The sequence below is a fragment of the Somniosus microcephalus genome, chromosome 12, assembly GCF_052327205.1.
Source record: "Somniosus microcephalus isolate GS21.2 chromosome 12, FLI_Smic_1.0, whole genome shotgun sequence".
Taxonomy (NCBI): Eukaryota; Metazoa; Chordata; class Chondrichthyes; order Squaliformes; family Somniosidae; genus Somniosus; species Somniosus microcephalus.
This window is the reverse complement of record NC_140998.1, coordinates 140,052,790-140,071,687: the sequence shown is the minus strand read 5'-3', so window position 1 is coordinate 140,071,687 and position 18,898 is coordinate 140,052,790. Positions and strand designations below refer to the sequence as shown.

The window sequence follows — 18,898 nt, the reverse complement described above, 5'->3', positions numbered from 1 at the left end:
CCTGCGCAGTCCGCTCCTCCTCCCTCTTCTCCTGCTCTCTCCTGTCTTCTTTACTGCTCCCCCTTGTCCTCCAGCCACAAAGGCAACTCTACCAGACCACCCATGAATGGAATAAAACTTTGTTCAAAGCAGACAAACACAGTCCAGCACCAGTCCAAAGGGGATTCCAGAAGTCAGAATTCATTTGTGGAATGCAGAAAATCACCAGAAATAGGCCCAGAAGTTAACCAGCAGCCGGAGGACAAACCAGCAACTAACCTGTATGGAGTGGATGAGCCCTTTAAATAGCGCTCCTGCAGGGTCCTTGCTGACTATTAGTGCCATGATTTGCTGGGCGGGTGCGCAGACCAATTTCCCACAAGGGTCCTAAATAAGACTACCGAGCAGCCTGATACAATATGGTGAGAGGCGCACCTCCTACGTGGGACAGGCAAACACGTGCCACACTCCATATTGGATTCTTAGCTGCCCATTTTATACCTGTAAAACAGGCGCAGCGTGATCAAATATCTAGGCCCAGATCTTTCCAGTCCAAGGAACTTCCATTTACCCCAATCCTTGGTTTTCTGCCCTCTAACCATCTCTATCCCTGTGGCCACATTCCCCTCAACTCCACGTGTAATTAACTTCGCCATAAGCATTTTATGCGCTACTTTATCAAATGCTTTTTGAAAATTCATATAAACCAGATCCACAGCATTTCCTTCATCAGTTCAAGAAATTCTACAAAGTTGATTAAGTGCTATCTGTCCTTCAGAAATGTGCTGACTGGCCCTGATTAATGCATGTTGCCCCAAGTGCTAAGTAATTGCATCCTATTTTATCGGCTTAAGTAGTTTACCAACTAAACTAAGATTAACCAGCCTAAAATTGCACCGTCTCCTTTTTTTGGAAGAAGGGCGTCACATTTGCCATCCTCGATTCCTCTGGCACAGTTTTTCTGTCTGCAGAACTCTGGAAAATATGTTGTAGTCAGATACTCTGCTATTTCTTCCCTCAAGGTTATCTTGTCCCCGCAATGCATTTACTTTAAGCTCGGGTAACTCCTTGAAAACCATTTATTTTTGAATAATAACCTCCACCAGCAGTTCTACACTCACCTTTGGTGGTTGTACAAACCCAATACTGACCTCAAGTTTATTTGGATGTTTTATTGCTGTTTTATCCCACAAAATTGGAATGGAAAGGAGTACAGCAGTCAAATAACTGGTCACGTGGTACACCACGTGACTAGTGAAAACAGCCACCGAGAGAAAGCAGCACTGCTCTGAGGCCACAGTCATTGCACATTCACCAGGAGTAAAATTCACAAATTTTTAGTTCCACACACAATGAATAATTAATCAGTTATTCATAGATTTGTCAAATTGGGGAAGCAAACCATAGGATTTCCATCAACATCACTGACCTGCCATGCATGTCTGCTTTTATAATTGGATTTCATGTTTTATATCTCCCTTAATATTTCTTTATAACATTTCTACTCAAATATTGCCTTGAAGGCCTTTCTCCTGCAATAACCGTCTTTACAGTCTGCTCTCATTCGAAGGCGATATCATTATATGGCACGTCTCCAAAAGAGAAAGAACAATGGCCTAGAAATTCAGTGGGCTGCGCCACCCGTTAGTGCCTAAGAGGGCACTTAGTGGGTTTTGCGCCACTGGCCACGCCTCCTGCTAAATTTAGCGGGACGCTAATGCCGGCGCTAGCCGTTAGCGCTGCGCCGCTACCGATGACGTCATCGGTGTGCGCAGCGCCCCAAACGCAAAATTTAGTAGCGCCCCCTGCTTTAACGCCGGTCGCAATTTACGACCGGTTCAGGGGGGCCTACCTGCGGCGGTAGAGGCGCTGAGGTGTGGGCCGGCCATTTTTTTTGCTGGCCGCCTGCCAGCACCTCCCCGCGCCGCCGTCCTCAGCCTCCTGAGCCGCCCCCCCCGCGGAGTGCCGGCTGTGTCCCAAGAGCCCAGCACTTCTTCTCGGTGCCGGGCTCTTTTGCCGGCACAGCAGGCCCCTCCCCTTTAATAAGGGGAGGAAGGCCTGCAGTACCGCAGCGCGTGGCGCTGTGGCACGTTGCGCTGCGATTTTCAGTTGCAGCGCCCCAAGAGGGATGCGGGGTGCCTCGAGTAGCGCCGCGCTTCCATCTGGGGCGCTGAAAGTGAATTTGCGGCCGCGACTCCTTCCAGCGCCCATGTTTTGTAACTACATGCCTGGTTTTGATGCATTCACTGTATCGTTTACTCCTTCCATGTTCTCCCATTTATACACACAGCAACTACATCACTAAAATTTGCATAATCAAACTAGAACACTAATTAGAATTTAAATTATAATTCCAGCTTTAGAGCTTTCACATTTATCATAAAATACATTTTCATCTCACTTTCAAATACATTACCACAACTTTCAATAGAATTGATACAAAGAAATCCCAATTTATGGCTGCAATCAGCATGCCTTCTGATGAATGGTCACCAAACCTGAAACTCTTTCTCTCTCCACATATCTACTGAGTATTTCCAGCATTTTCTGTTTTTATTACATTTTATTTCGATCCTGGTTACAAATGTTTCTATAGTTAGGTGTCAGTCTGAGTCAAAGTGTCGTGGGTTCAAGTCCTTCTCCAGGCACTTGAGCACATAATCTAGGCTGACATTTCAGTGCAGTACTGAGGGAGTGCTCCACTGTTGGAGTTGCCATCTCTCAGATGAGACGTTACACTGTGCTATTTGAAAAAGATCAAAGGAGTTCTCCCAATGTACTGGCCAATATTTATCCCTCAACCAGCATCCCTAAAACAGCTTATCTGGTCATTTATCTCACTGTTATTTATGGGAACTTGCTGTGTACAAATTTGCTGCTGTGTTTGCCTATATAAGAACATAAAAAATAGGAGCAGGAGTCGACCATACGGCCCCTCAAGCCTGCTCTAACATTCAATAAGATCATGGCTGATCTTCGACCGCAAAATTGATAGAAAAGGAGAAAATAGAACATGAGAGTAAACTAGCAAGAAATATAAAAACAGATTGCAAGAGCCTCTACAAGTATGTAAAAAGGAAGAGAGTAGCAAAAGTAAGCGTTGGTCCCTTAGAGGCTGAGACAGAAAAAATTATAATGGGAAATAACAGAGACTTTCAACAAATATTTTGTATGTCTTCACACTGGAAGACAAAGAGCAGCTTTAGGTGTCAGCTGTGGCTCAGTAGGTAGCAGGCTCGCCTCTGAGTCAGAAGGTTGTCGGTTCAAGTCCCACTCCAGAGACTTGAGCACAAAAATCTGACACTCCAGTGTAGTACTGAGGGAGTGCTGCACTGTCGGAGGTGCCGTCGTTCGGATGAGACGTTAAACCGAGGCCCCGTCTGCTCTCTCAGGTGGACGTAAAAGATCCCAAGGCACTATTTTAAAAAGAGATGGGGAGCTTTCCCCGGTGTCCTAGCCAATATTTATCCTTCAATCAACATAACAAAAAAAACAGATTATCTGGTCCGTATCAGATTGCTGTTTGTGGGAGCTTGCTGTGCGCAAATTGGTTGCTGCATTTCCCACATTACAACAGTGACTACACTCCAAAAGTACTTCATTGGCTGTAAAGCACTTTGAGACGTCTGGTGGTCGTGAAAGGCGCTACATAAATGCAAGTCTTTCTTTCTGACCAAAATAGTGGGGAACCAAGGGGCTAATAAGAGTGAAGAATTTAAAGTAATTCATATCAATAGAGAAAAAGTACTTGTGAAATTAATGGGACTAAAAGCTGACAAATCCCCTGGACCTGATGGCATATATCCTAGGGTTCTAAAAGAGGTGGCTGCAGAGATAGTGGATGCATTGGTTGTGATATTCCAAGAATCCCTAGATTCTAGAACGGTGACAGTAGATTGGAAGGTAGCAAATGTAATCCCGCTATTCAAGAAAGGAGGGAGAGAGAAAACAGGGAACTATAGGCCAGTTAGCCTGACATCAGTCATCAGGAAAATGCTGGAATCCATTGTTAAAGAAATGGTAACAGGGCACTTAGAAAATCATAATAGGATTAGGTAGAGTCAACATGGTTTTATGAAAGGGAAATCGTGTTTAACAAATTTATTAGAATTTTTTGAGGATGTAACTAGCAGGGTAGATAAAGGGGAACCAGTGGATGTAGTATATTTGGACTTCCAAAAGGTATTTGATAAGATTTTTTTTTTTTTATTCATTGATGGGATGTGGGCGTCGCTGGCTCGGCCTGCATTGAGTGCCCATCCCTAATTGCCCTGGAGAAGATGGTGGTGAGCCGCCTTCTTGAACCGCTGCAGTCCATATGGTGTAGGTACACCCACAATGCTAGGAAGGGAGTTCCAGGATTTTGGCCCAGCGACAGTGAAGGAACGGCGATACAGGTCCAAGTCAGGATGGTGTGTGGCTTGGAGGGGAACTTGTAGGTGGTGATGTTCCCATGCGTCTGCTGCCCTTGTCCTAAGTGGTAGAGGTCGCGGGTTTGGAAGGTGCTGTTGAAGGAGCTTTGGCGAGTTGCTGCAGTGCGTCTTGTAGATGGTACACACTGCAGCCACAGTGCGCCGGTGGTGGAGGGAGTGAATGTTGAAGGTGGTGGATAGAGTGCCAATCAAGCGGGCTGCTTTATCCTGAATGTTGTCGAGCTTCTTGAGTGTTGTTGGAGCTGCACTCATCCAGGCAAGTGGAGAGTATTCCATCACACTCCTGACTTGTGCCTTGTCGATGGTGGAAAGGCTTTGGGGAGTCAGGAGGTGAGACACTCGCCGCAGAATTCCCAGCCTCTGGCCTGCTCTTGTAGCCACAGTATTTATATGGCCACATAAATGGTTGTTATGCAAGATAAGGGCTCATGGTGTTGGGGTAATATATTAGCATTGATAGAGGATTGGTTAACGGACAGAAAACAGATTAGGAATAAACGAGTCAATTTCCAGTGGGCACACTGTAACTAGTGGGGTGCCGCAAGGATCAGTGCTTGGGCCTCAGCTATTCACAATCTATATTAATTACTTAGATGAAGGGGCCGAGTGCAATGTAGACATGTTTGCTGACAATACAAAGCTACGTGGGAAAGTAAGCTGTGGGGAGGACACAAAGAACCTGCAAAGGGATATAGACAGGTTACGTGAGTGGGCAATAAGATGGCAGATAATGTGGGGAAATGGGAGGTTATTCACTTTGGTAAGAAGAATAAAAAAAAGAATATTTTTTAAATGGTGAGAAACTATTAAGTGCTGGTGTTCAGAGAGATTTAGGTGTCCTCGTACAGGAAACACAGAGAGTTAGCATGCAGGTACAGCAAGCAATTAGGAAGGCAAATGGCATGTTCGCCTTCATTGCACGTGTTTGGAGCACAAGAGTAAGGAAGTCTTACTACAATTGTACAGGGCTTTGGCGAGACCACACCTGGAGTACTGTGCACAGTTTTGGTCTCCTTATCTGAGGAAGGTCATACTTGCCTTGGAGGCGGTGCAACGAAGGTTCACTAGATTGGTTCCTGGGATGAGAGGGTTGTCCTATGAGGGGAGATTGAATCTGTACTCTCTGGAGTTTAGAAGAATGAGAGGTGATCTCATTGAATCATTTAAGATTCTGAGGGGGATTGACAGGGTAGAGATGCTCAGAGGTTGTTTCCCCTGGCTAGAGAGTCTAGAACTAGGGGGATAGTCTCAGGATAAAGGGTTGCTCGTTTAAGACTGAAATAAGGAAGAAGGTAAATCTTTGGAATTCTCTACCCCAAAGGGCTGTGGATGCTAAGTCGTTGAGCATATTGAAGGTTGAGATGGATAGGTTTTTGGACTCTAGGAGAATCAGGGATATGGGGATCGAGCAGAAAAGTGGAGTTGAGGTCGAAGATCAGCCATAATCTTATTGAATGGCAGAGCAGGCTCGAGGGGCTGTATGGCCTACTCCTGCTCATAATTCTTGTTATGTTCTTAACCCCACTTTCCTGCCCGATCCCCATATATTACAACAACAAGTACACATATCAGGAAAGGATGAACAGGCTGGGGCTCTTTTCTCTTGAAAAAAGGCTGAGGGGTGACCGAATAGAGGTCTTGAAAATTATGAAAGGTTTTGATAGAGTGGGTACAGAGAGAATGTTTCCACTTGTGGGGAAGAGCATAACTAGAGGCAATCAATATAAGATAGTCACTAAGAAATCAACAGGGAATTCAGAAGAAACTTCTTTACCCAGAGTGGTGAGAATGTGGAACTCGCTACCGCAGGGAGTGGTTGAAGCGAATAGTATAGATGCATTTAAGGGGAGGCTAGACAAGCATATGAGGGAGAAGGGAATAGAGGGTTATGCTGATAGATTTAGATGAGGAAAGATGGGAGGTTCGGGTGGAGCATAAACGCCGGCATGGACTGGTTGGGCTGAATGGCCTGTTTCTGTGCCGTATATCCTATGTAACGGTACTTCAATAGTTCTGAAGTACTTTGGGATATCCGGAAAGGTGCTATATAAATGCATGTTCTTTGTTTTCGGTTATTAGGTGGAGTCAGAGTTTGCGTCAGTACAAGTGTTCAATCTGTGATAAGAGTTCAGAAAGACGAGAGATCTCAACAGCGGGTGGGTGAAACAAATGTATTTTTATTTTACAACCTCGGAAGGAAGCAGAAGGAGGCCATAGACCCCATCATGTTTATGATGGCATTAGAATTACACTGGAACGAACTACTCCAGATAGCTGTGTTGTAAAGCAACCTTCAGAATAGACGTCTATGGAAAATAAGATGAGCCAATGTTCCCAGTCCTGATTGTCATGGAGTGACTGCTGCTGGATGCATAGATGTCTGGAAAGACCTAGTGCTCAATGAGCTCATACGTTTATGTATAAATCACAGTACTTTTTTCCCCTTTGCTTTCTACCGCATTATGTCAGCTTATGATGAGAACTCTTGCTTCTTGAAATGGATTACTTACATCAGTACACAGGGATCGCTGCTTTGTCTGCTCAGATGATAGGAGACAGCAACCAGGAGGCCACAAAAGACAGAGAAAAGAACTGGAATATGTTGTGCATCCCAGGAATCCTGGAAGGTAGTGGTAAAAACAAGATTATTTCAAATTACTGAACACAAGATGACAGTTACCATCATTTGTAGATCATTGTCTGTTCTGGCACATTAAGTGATCATGTGATTTGATCAAAGACTATAGGATGACATTGCAACACTGTAGGATAAATGATCAAGCTCCACTCGTAAAGGGCTATGGTTGTTACTTTAAGGTAGACATTATCAAAGCATCGGGATTCAACGTCAAGTTAACAAACCATTGCTGTCAGTTGAAATAATGATGTGTAACAATTCATAAAACAAGCAAACCAGTGCAATAAAACATCACACAGAATCTTCTTTGTTTTTTGTACAATTAAGAATTGAAGAATCTAGTTCTGTGACAGGTAAATCATGTCTAACTAACTTTCTTTAATAGAGTCATTGAAGTTGTGGATAGAGGAGGATCAGTGCATGCCACTTCGAAGGATTATTCTCGCTAAAATTAAGGAGCACAGAACTAGAAGCAATCTTGCGGCAGGAAGCATAGCTGGGATAAAAGGGACAATCTCAGATTGATGGACAGTGACAAGTGTTACCTCAGAGGCCCTAGGTTTTCATTCCGTATATAAATAACCTGGATTTGGGAAAAGAGGGGGGTATATCCAAATTTGCAGATGATATTAAGCTAGGAAGCAAACGGAGCCGTGAAGAGAGCAAAAACTGCAAATGGCTATTAAAAGATTAAGCAAGTGGACACAGCAATGAAAGATGCAGTTTAACATAACAAGCATGAGATACAGTAGCACTCTTTGGTCATAAAAAATGACATATGGGAATACAGCTTGTTGAGAAAGCACTGGGAGTAGATTTAAAAAAAGGGGGATTTTAAAGGCACAGATACAAATTTCATTAAAAGCTAGCTTGCAAGTGCAAAGAGCAATTAAAAAGGCTAACTGGACAATAGGTTTCATCACAAGGGATAGAATATAAAAACAAGAAAATGCTACTACAAAATACAGAGCACTCAGACCTTACGTGGAGCACTGTGCTCAGTTTTTGGCATCGCACCTCAAGGAGGATATACTGCCCTTGGAAAAAGTCCAATGATTCACCAGGGTAATACCTGGGATGAAGGAATTTAACTATGATGAGAGACTTTGGTTTTATTCCCCGGAGGTGAGCAAGTTAAGCGATAATTGTATTCAAGCATTTTGAATGACGAAGGGTCTTTAACAGGGTAGATAGGGAATGGCTATTCCCTGTAATTGGGAAATCCAGAATGTAACCTTAGAATTCACAAGATAGGTACAGATGAGGAATGCTGTTTGACCCATTTTAACACATGCTTCTAGAACATCCCTCTAGCATCCAAACATTTCTTAAATGATGCCAGGTTTTCACCTGCACTATCCCATCTGAAAGTTCATTCTATGTTGATCACTCTTTGTGTGGAGAACAACTTGCCGACATCAATCCTAAATTTGTTTTTTGCTAGTTTGAACCAGTGTCCCTTTATTATACTTTTGTTGAAAGGTCATCGACCTGAAATGTTAACTCAGTTTCTCTCTCTCCACAGATGCTGCCTGATCTGCTGAGCATTTCCAGCATTTTCTGTTTTAGTTTCTGATTTCCAGCATCCACTGTACAGTATTTTGCTTTTGTATTTAGAGATGGCAGTTTGAGCACATCTTTCCCAGTGAATATTTGGAAGAAGTATCATTTAGCATAATGACTGTATTAGGCTCAACCTCCGTTTCAGCCCCATTAGTATTTTTTCAGGTTCTTGCTTTGTCTCTGTTTGTCCTTTTACTGTTACAGTACTGAAAGAATATCCTACTGTCATGTTAATGGTGCATTTAAACGGCCTACTTAACTTAATATTAAATGCCTTGTTAAATTAGGTGGTTTGGGGAGCCGTGGAGTGGGAAGAATGAGAAGGACAAAGAGAGATATCTGAAAAAGATTTTGGAAGTTTAAACCTTTTTAAAAATTGGACAAATGCCGATGGCCTTCCAACTCAACGCACTGTCAATTTCCATTTTCCGTTTTAACATTTTGTAAAATAATTTTATGGTTTTAAAACACCTTCATTTATTGTGTGTATGCAAAAGAAATCACAGAAACCAGAGGTGAAATATCCCCCTGAGTTACTCAAAGGTTTAGCCAGTCAAACATATTGAGGGCTGCCTGGATTCCACACCCTGGAATGATTCATTACTTGCAACATTTCAAAGAAAAAATAAAATCCCAGAGCCTCGCTGTTATAACAGCAAGAAATGTATTAAACTCTCAGCTGGGAATCCCGAGTTACAAACCCAATCTGTATTCCTACTCGGAATCCCCTTATAAGGGCTGTTTGCCAGTCTTGCCTGTGCCATCTTTCTAGAATTAAAAAGAGTCCCTTCTCACACTATTCAAGTGCAATTCTTTGTACGAGGGTAAGGGAAAAAAATGCTCACCATCCCAAAAATGATTCAAAGAGGACTGGAAGGATCAGTGAGATAGAAACTGTCATTTTACCTCAGGAACTTGGGTTCAAGCCCAATCCAGACCGAGGGGATAAAAGTCTCTTTTGTCTATTGGCTGCAAGGGTCCTGCGTGAAATGAGTTTGGACAGTTTCAATCAAATAAGCTCACAGAACAAAATGCTCTTAATTTGCAATAATTGAGAATCTCACTCAAAGTCCAGGGGTTGGTTGGTTTAAGAAAATTTCAGAGGGCTGCTCCTGAGGTTGAAGTTCTGACTCTTTAGCCTTTGAAAGCATACAAAGAAAGATAACAAGGCTGATCCCCAGTGTTAGAGGACTGAGTGAGGAGGAATGGTCTTTCAGATAGGTTAGTGAAGGCAAAAACTTGGGAGTCATTCAACAGGAAGTAGGATGCTGTGATGGGCAGCAATGCCTCCCTCATCTGTACTTATCTCAGAGTAGAGGAAGCTTTTCTCTACATCCAGCTGCTAAACCTGACTTGTTGACAAAATGTTCATTCTCCAGATTAACATACTTCGCCTTGATGAGCATAAAATTCACCAAAAAAATCCTGTACAACTGCTGCTTATAAATATTATCTCTATCATACAAAGATCTTCAATACCAGAGATTAATAATAAAAATAAAAGCACCTACCCTCAGGGCACCATAACACAGTCCATATAACAAAGCGACTGCCAAGATACTACGAATGAAACTGTAAAGTGCTGCAAGGAGGTTTGTGGTAGCTGAAAAATATAAATATAAGAGACGATTGAATCTTTTCCTGGAAACAGATTTTAGATCGAAAAGTTACACTGGCTGCCTTGATTAAAACTCATTAACCTTTGCTTAAGTACAAGACCAAATGCAACAATAATACTGGCTGCATTCAAAGTTCTGCTCAAGTACTTCGTTTTCAGATTTCTCATTTGCAGGAAAGTTATATTTAAAGTTTTTTTTTTGTAATATATCCAAGTATTTCTCAATGTTTTTTCCAAAATTTCTGATATTTCATATAACTAAGCTTTCATTATCTTAAGCACTTTTAAGTGTCAGTTTGGCTCATTGTAGTATTCCTGCCTCAAAGTCAAAAGGTCATGGGTTCAAGCCCCACTCCGGACAAAATCTGGGCTGACACTCCAGTACAGTGCTGCAGGAGTTGTCAGAGGTGCTGTCTTTCAGATCCGTCGTTAAACCAAGGCGAAGTCTGCCTGTTCAGATGATCGCAAAAGCTCTCATTGCATTATTCAGCGCAGATCAGGGGTGTTCTTCCGATTTCCTGGCCAACATTTATTCCTCAACTAACACCACCATAAACACATTGGGCCCGATTTTGTGGCTTGTGTGGGAAATGGTCGGATTCCCCCGAATGTGAGGTTCTGACACACAAAAAAATGTCAGCCAGCTCCACGCAATTTTCCCTCAAGTGGCCAATTAATTCCCAGCATGTGGGCAGCCTTGCTAATTGTCCATTTCTAGTCAGAAAGCCCCACAGTATGATGTCATCATTCGTGGTGCTTTCAAGGTCCATAGCAAGCACTGCATCCTCTGAAGGCTTCCAAACGAACTATACAGGATGGCAGAGGAGCCTGCAGCAGCTGTGGCCAGTGCTAGATGCCGAGCTGCCTCCAAATTCGACGAAGCTTCACTGCAGGCATTATTGGATGGGGTTAGGACCCACAGGGAGGTCCTCTTCCCTAGGTCAGGCAGGAAGAGGCCTCCCACTGAAACCAAGGCTGCATGGATGCAGGTGTCAGCAGATGTCAACTCGAATGTGCATGTAACCTTGGCACCACATCTCTAACTCCTTCCTCTACTCCCCCACAGGACCATCCAGAGCCCCCGTCCTCACTGTGGAGGAGGAAGAGGCTGTACAGCCAGACTCCTCAGAGGAAGCTCCAACCTCTGAGGGCGCAGCATCAGCAGAAGTAAGCGCACCCAGCACCAGCGCAGGCACTCACACCTCGGGGGGACCTTCGGGACATAGAGTAGTGTTGTCACCTGGTGTTTCACAGCTCACAAGTGAGCCTCAGCAGATTCTGGAGACAGGGACAGCAGTGGAGAGTCCTCGTCGGAGGGCGCAGGACTCTGCCAGCTCAGCTCAGCTGTGCTGCATGTCGACCCTCTGCCTCTGGGTCCATCTGCAAGAGAAGAGGTGATGGATCTCCATGCACAGATGCAGGAGTCTCTGGCAGGTATTGTCTCCAGGGTCGCTGCGAGTGTGGAGCGAATGGAGGAGTCCATAGCGACCATGAGCAGAGCCTTTGTGGAGTCATTGGCGCATGAACGCATCACCATGGAAAGGTTGGCAACCTCCATGGAGGAGATAACTCGCCAGGGTACGGAAAACATGGTGAGTGCTCATAAGAGAATGACATCTCTTGAGCAGCGTTGGCCATCTGTTGAACAGAGAAACCAGATCTTCATGGAAGTCCTTCTGAGTAGGACAGCCAGTGCAGAAACGGGTCCCACTGGCCCCCTAAAGCGCAGCAAGGTGCTCTCAAGCCACTTCCAAGCGCTGGCCCCTTCTGGCCTGTGCAGCTTCAGGTGAGTGAACAGCAGCCTGGTGCTCATCATGCTGTTCCTGGTTCTGCTGCTGCCGCTGGAGATCCTCTAATGGCAAGAAGGGAAGGGGGAAAAAAGGCGTCCCATGCTTCTCGTAGATGCCTCCGCTGAGGGAGCGCTGAGTGAGGGTGGTGAGAGGGGCTTCCCAGGAGATCACATTGGAGAAGTTTGTGAAGCTCCAACCTTCCACAGCTGTGCCTAAGCCTTGAAGAAGTAGCTCCAAGCCTGCAACAACAAGGTCCTTCAACATACAAGTGCTGTCCCTTTAAATCGCAGCTTTTCTGAATGACCTGCCGCTGAGAGCAAGCAAGCCGGCAAGCTTCACGCCGGGTTTCATCGGCGGGGTTCTCCGCAGGCGTGTTTGATGTGGGGAAAGCCCCAAAATCGCAACGGCCCCTGAAAATCGACTTAAACAAGGTAATAATTGCTTATTAGTGTTCCGACGGCCAGTCCCGCCAGCGGCGGGCGGGACTGATTCGGGTCGCGGGGAAACGGCGGTCCGAAAGTCGGACGGGGCAGAGAATCAGGCGGGGGGGGTCGCGACCCACTTTTTCGGCGATTTTCGGCCCCCGGCCGCCTGGAAAACCGCCCAACAGCTGGCAGAAAATCGGGGCCATTAACTCAACATTTATCGTCTTACTATTTGTTGACTTGAAACATTGGGGCTGTTTTTGTTAGAACTGGGAGGTCGATAGAGCTGTTTTAAATTATGAAGGGATGGGACACAGTAGATAGAATCAGATTGCTTCCAGTGATTAGGTGGCCTAGAACAAGGGGGACATAGTGGGGTGTGAAGGAATAAGCCATATAACCTAGTCAGAAAAAGACACCATTCTAGGAAAGAATTCTGGCCTTATTAAAACATGACAAACTGGGTCTGGAAATCTAGAAACCGAACGATGAAAAAGCTGTGATAGCATTCTGGCTATAGAGATAAGATAGTTGTTGACACTGAATCAAGAACATTATTGAAACAGAAGGTTAAAGGCTCTGGTAGTCTGAATCTTTCGGAACAAGACAATGGTTCACCCTGGTTAAGGTGTTCTAATTTACACTTCGTAAAGAAGCACATAAAATTAAGAAACATCTGCCTTCGTAAAAATGACATCAAGTAAAACACACCTGCCGTTACACCGTTTTTTATGGTAAACTTAGAACACCTAAAGAGACATAATTCTGTAGTGCTACCAGCTGAGGTGACTGCAAGAATTGCAGGGGTCAGCAGAAAAATGACTAGAGATAATTAGCTTACATCAGCAGAAAACCTTAAAGGAAATACCACTGGCAAAGGGTATAAATATTGAACACTCAAATGGGATAGTAGACTCGCTTGGGCAAAGCGATTCTCGGCATCAGAGGCGGCTCTGTAAGTCTCCAACTCTTTGTATCTCAGGGATCAAAGGTATTTGATTTTGATGGATATCCTGTAAAAAAACAAGAACTGTAAAACTGTAGCGAAGTTTAAGATTTGAGAATAAGGTTCTCTGATAATAGAATTGTAAGCTTTCTTTTTTTGGAACTGTTAATGTTGCGATTGACTCACCAACTGTAAATTACATGTCGGTTCTTTAATAAATCTATATATTTTTAAGAACTGTCTCACATAATACTTCTGTATCAAACTCGCAAACTCAATCTCTGTACACTCTTTGGTGAGGAGTTGCAAAATTCTGAGGGAGTTTTCCGGATCCTCATAATATCCAGAATGCTACAGTCTAGCTAAACTTATTAAAAGTGCTATCTGGAGGATGGTAACATTTTCAGGTTGTTCCTTTCCTTTAGGGAGAGAGAGTCTGGACCTTTAGACCCAATTAAGCATCTTTAGGATTCGGCTACCTCAAACTTTAGTTGAATGTGAACGTCTGAGGAATACGCCTGATCCGGGGTAGCCCTAAAGGGGCTAGGACTAGTAAATATCCCTTCAAAATGACATTAAAGTAAGAGATTTAGGACAGAGAGCAGGAGGAATCTTTTTACACAGAGGGATGTGAGGCTGTGGAATGCCCTACCAGAATTACTGATTGAAGAGGAGACCGTCTCGATATTTAAAAATAGGTTAGATAAGTGGTTTAAGGAAAGGGATACAGAAACATGGGATTAAGACTTGTGTGGAGGATAAACACCAACACAGGCTGGTTGGGTAAAACTGCCTGTTTGTTTTGCAATTTGTATGCAAATATATGCGGGGCCTTGTGTGCAAAGTTGGCTGCTGCGTTTACCTACATAACAGGGACTACACTTCAAAAGTAATTTGTTGGCTGCGAAGTGCTTTGAAAAGTCTTGAGGGTACAAAAGGTGCTATATTAATGCAAGTTATTTCTTTCATTCACTTGAAATGAATACATTTTAAAACAAGCTCTGAATTGGAACACGGTGGTGCAATGCCAACCTAGACTGCCACGTGCGATAGGGGCACGGATTGGAGTTCACACTTCGCTGTGCTGAGTTACTAACCTTAGAAGGAGATACAGGCATAGGATGGAGGTACCTATTCCACAACAGTGCCTAAGAGGATGAGCATAACCTCACAAAACAGACAACAAAATTCTCTGGCTCACTCGAGTGCCCGACTGCAGCACATTACAGAACATTATTGGTACAGCCATGAGAGAGGTGTCCAACTTGGGCTCTCAGCTTGAATAATGCATTGCATGAAGAGGCTGAAGGAGAAAGGAGGCCTGACAGTGCTAAAGATTTGGATGTAGTTACAAAGCCAGTTTGAGCAGAATTTATGCAAACATCAGGCAAATGAAAACTACTTATGGCGATTACTCAGTAGTTTATTTTGAAGACATTGAGCATGATGATGGATTTGCGCACGTCAGACACCTGGCTTACCAAAAAAAAAACTGAACACATCAGAATACTCACCATTTCCACCAAACATGTGGATATCGAATTGCTCACAAAGGTACATCACAAACGTATTTACTTGTGGAAGCAACCCAATGAAGAATATCACTGGGAAACACAATGTAAATGCTGTAAAGTAAAAAGAAACGGCAATTACAATAAGATTTATGGACATAATTAAAATTAAATATAGATATTAGAAAACAAGTGCAAGAATGCTACATCTATATATATAAAGCGGCTCTTCTGTCTGTCCCGATGTCTGTCTGTCTGTCTGTCCGCCTGGTCTCTATACGTTTGGAAGTTACAGAGCGTACCGACACGCGCGTCGCCTCAAAAGCTTGCGATTCCGGACCGGTCATAGGCGTATTTACGTTTCGGCCGGACAAAAATCCCGCCCGCGGTATCCCAAAAACGTTCAGCGTTCCGCTCATTAGCATCTCATTAGCGACCGTGTGACGTCGAGGTCTTCCTACAGTTGAGTGTCGAGTGACTCGACGATTGACCAATCCTACGCTTCGGTGACCTGACCGGTCGACCAATCGGTACGTGTGTGGGCGGGCCTTATCCTTCTGAACCGAGGTGAGTGGCCGCCATCTTGATTTTCCACGATTTTTTCCCCCACACTTTCTGTGTGTTAGGGAACTAAGGTAAATATTTCAATTATGTGTTAGGCAATTAATTAACAATTTATTTGAGTTTTATATTGTGTTTAGCAACCCCCCCCCTCCTCCTCACCCTCGCGCAGGGGGGACTCGGGGCCTGAAGCTGAAAAAATGTCTCTCTCTCTCTCTCTCTCTCTTTCTTCCCTCTCTCTCTCTCCTTCTCCTCTTCCCTCTCTCCTTCTCCTCTTCCCTCTCTCTCCTTCTCCTCTTCCCTCTCTCTCCTTCTCCTCTTCCCTCTCTGTCTCTCTCTACTTCCCCCTCTCAGGTGTCGCAGACGGAGCGCGGGCGCGCCGCCCGAAGTTTCCCGCTCGCTAACGGCCTTGCCGGCTCCCGCGGGCCGCTCGCACTGACCGCGCATGCGCCGCCCGCACTCACCGCGCATGCGCCGCCCACACTCACCGCGCATGCGCTGCCCGCCCGCCCGCAGCGGCCGTCCATCAGCCGCGCGATACGCGGGGGACCTCAGCAACGGCACCGGACCTCAGGCGCTAGGGAGGGGCCGGAGAGAGGGACAGAGGGGAGTGGAGGAGCGGGGGAGGGAGAGGGAGACAGGGGAGGGGAGGGAGAGAGGGGAGGGGAGGGGAGGGAGAGAGGGGAGGGAGGGATAGGACAGGGAGAGGACATGACAGGGAGAGGGGGGACACACAGGGGCAGGGAGACCAAACGCCCCAAAATTGCCCTCACAACGCGGGGCTCCCCAGCTAGTATTCCATATAAGGAAACAAAGGTTTATAATACTCCTTGTACCAGTAGTTAACCAATATGGGTAAACTTTATATGCGCTGCTCTAAAATGGGTCAGTTGGAGGTAACACTCCAAATACCACTCCAATGAAGCTGTATAGACAATAAAAGGGTCACAGGTACTGAACTAGTACCATTATTGGCAGTGAATGTGCTGGGGCTTTATCACCAAAATAGTGGAATTACAGAATCATAGATTGTTATACAGTAGTAGAGAGAGAGACCATTCGGCTCTCAAGTCTATGCTGGCGTTTTTCCTCCACGAGCCACCTAATCTCACTTTTTCCTTGCTCCCCAAAGCCTTCAATATTCCTCTTTTTAAGCAACTATCAAATTCCTTTCTAAAAAATAAATTAGACTCTGATTCAACAACTTGTGAGTGAGAATCCATATTCTAACCAGTCTCTATGCAAAGACATTTTTTTCCAACCATCCCTTCATTCTTCTTTTGTGATCATCTTACACTTGTAGGCTCTTGTTGGCCCAGTAATTCCTGTCCCAATGCGTGAGTACGGACGGGGTACTCACGCGTGTGCCTGGAGGAATTGCCGGTTTTCAGCATGCACAGCGCATACGCTGAAAACCGGCATTTCCTGTCCTCTGACCCAAGGGGTTAAGAGGCAGAACGCACGCGACTGCACAGGCAGCGCGTGCGCAGTAAAATTCCTTTTTTTTCCCCCCCAGAGTTGCGCGCGTGTAAAGGCCTCCGGTCTTTACGCGTGGAAAAACAAGACGTAAGTATTTAGTTTTTCAGTTAAGTGGGCTTTTAGTACAATGTAGAAATTTTTTTCCACAGGTTTGTTATTTTTAAAGAATTTACAGGATGGTAAGTTTAGTTTTAGACCTTATTTTTAAAAAAATTATTTTTTCAAAAAATTGATTAATTGTTTAAAACATTTTTTTAAACTTATTTATAGTTATTATAATCAGTGGGATGTTTTTTAAAATTTTATTTAAAGTTTAAGTAGTGTTTTGGCAGCCCATACTTTTCATGAGTTTGACAGCTCTTACTGTCAAACTCATGAATGAGTTTCCCCTCCCCTGATTGGCTGCACAGTGCTCGCCTGATCCCAGCTGGCACATCGCACTAACTATGCCGCTGGATCAGGTAAGCACATCGCGCCGACAGCTGAACCGGGCCAGTGACAGGGAATGCAAGCAGGCCCGGGCTTCAGATGTTGGCGCGCAGGGTGAGTGCACATCGGGGGCTTGCACGCGCAGCAAGCCCCCGATCCTAATTTCAGGGCCAATCATCTTCTCATTACAGTTGAAACCAACTATTACAATTTACATAATCATAACCCTTCATAAACTTGAACATCTCTATCAGGTCACCCTTAATCTTCTCAGCTCCAGTAAACAAAAAAGCCCTAACTTCGGAAATCTCTCTTCATAACTAAGGCCTCAACCAAAGTTCATTCTCTGGTTGGCAATCAGTAACTAGTGGTGTTCCGCAGGGGTCAGTGCTGGGACCCCAACTCTTCACAATCTATATTAACGATTTGGAGGAAGGGACCGAGTGCAACGTATCCAAGTTTGCCGACGATACAAAGATAGGAGGGAAAGCAGTGAGTGAGGAGGACATAAAAAACCTGCAAAAGGACATAGACAGGCTAAATGAGTGGGCAAAAATTTGGCAGGTTGAATATAATGTTGGAAAGTGTGAGGTTATGCACTTTGGCAGAAAAAAATCAAAATTATTATCTAAATGGAGAGAAACTGCAAAGTGTTGCAGTACAAAGGGATCTGGGGGTCCTGGTGCATGAAACACAGAAGGTTAGTATGCAGGTGCAGCAGGTGATCAGGAAGGCCAATGGAATCTTGGCTTTTATTGCAAGGGGGATGGAGTATAAAAGCAGGGAAGTCTTGCTGCAGTTATACAGGGTACTGGTGAGGCCACACCTGGAATACTGCGTACAGTTTTGGTTTCCATATTTAAGAAAAGATATACTTGCTCTCGAGGCAGTTCAGAGAAGGTTCACTCGGTTGATTCCGGAGATGCGGGGGTTGACTTATGAGGAAAGGTTGAGTAGGTTGGGCCTCTACTCATTGGAATTCAGAAGAATGAGAGGCGATCTTATCGAAACATATAAGATTGTGAGGGGGCTTGATCGGGTGGATGCGGTGAGGATGTTTCCACTGATGGGCGAGACTAGAACTAGGGGGCATAATCTAAGAATAAGGGGCTGCCCTTTCAAAACTGAGATGAGGAGAAACTTCTTCACTCGGAGGGTAGTAAATCTATGGAATTTGCTACCGAGTTGTGGAAGCTGCGACATTAAATAAATTTTAAACGGAGATAGACAGTTTCCTAGCTGATAAGGGAATAAGGGGTTACGGGGAGAGGGCAGGGAAGTGGACGTGAGTCTAAATTCGGATCAGCCATGATCCTGTTGAATGGCGGAGCAGGCCCGAGGGGCCAAATGGCCTACTCCTGCTCCTACTTCTTATGTTCTTATGTTCATCCTAGAGATTCTACACTACATCTTTTCCACTGTCACAACCTTTCCTATAATGAGGAGCCCAAAATTATACGTGAACTCTAACTGCACCTTAACATTTTGCCCAAGTCCAACATTACCTCCTTGCTTTTGTATTCTAT

At 44.6% G+C, this 18,898-nt stretch overlaps 1 protein-coding gene across 5 annotated transcripts in view; it reads right to left on the bottom strand.

Annotated features, from left to right (window-relative positions):
* pcnx1 (pecanex 1) overlaps positions 1–18,898 on the bottom strand; it is a 372,844-nt gene that overhangs the window by 132,250 nt on the left and 221,696 nt on the right. For all 5 annotated transcript variants that reach the window (XM_086003620.1, XM_086003621.1, XM_086003623.1 and 2 more), the window contains 3 exons: positions 14,907–15,017; positions 10,125–10,216; positions 6,923–7,032 (listed from right to left, as the gene is read on the bottom strand). In XM_086003620.1, the coding sequence (XP_085859746.1) occupies positions 6,923–7,032; positions 10,125–10,216; positions 14,907–15,017 (313 nt within the window). The remainder of the gene's footprint in view (positions 1–6,922; positions 7,033–10,124; positions 10,217–14,906; positions 15,018–18,898) is intronic.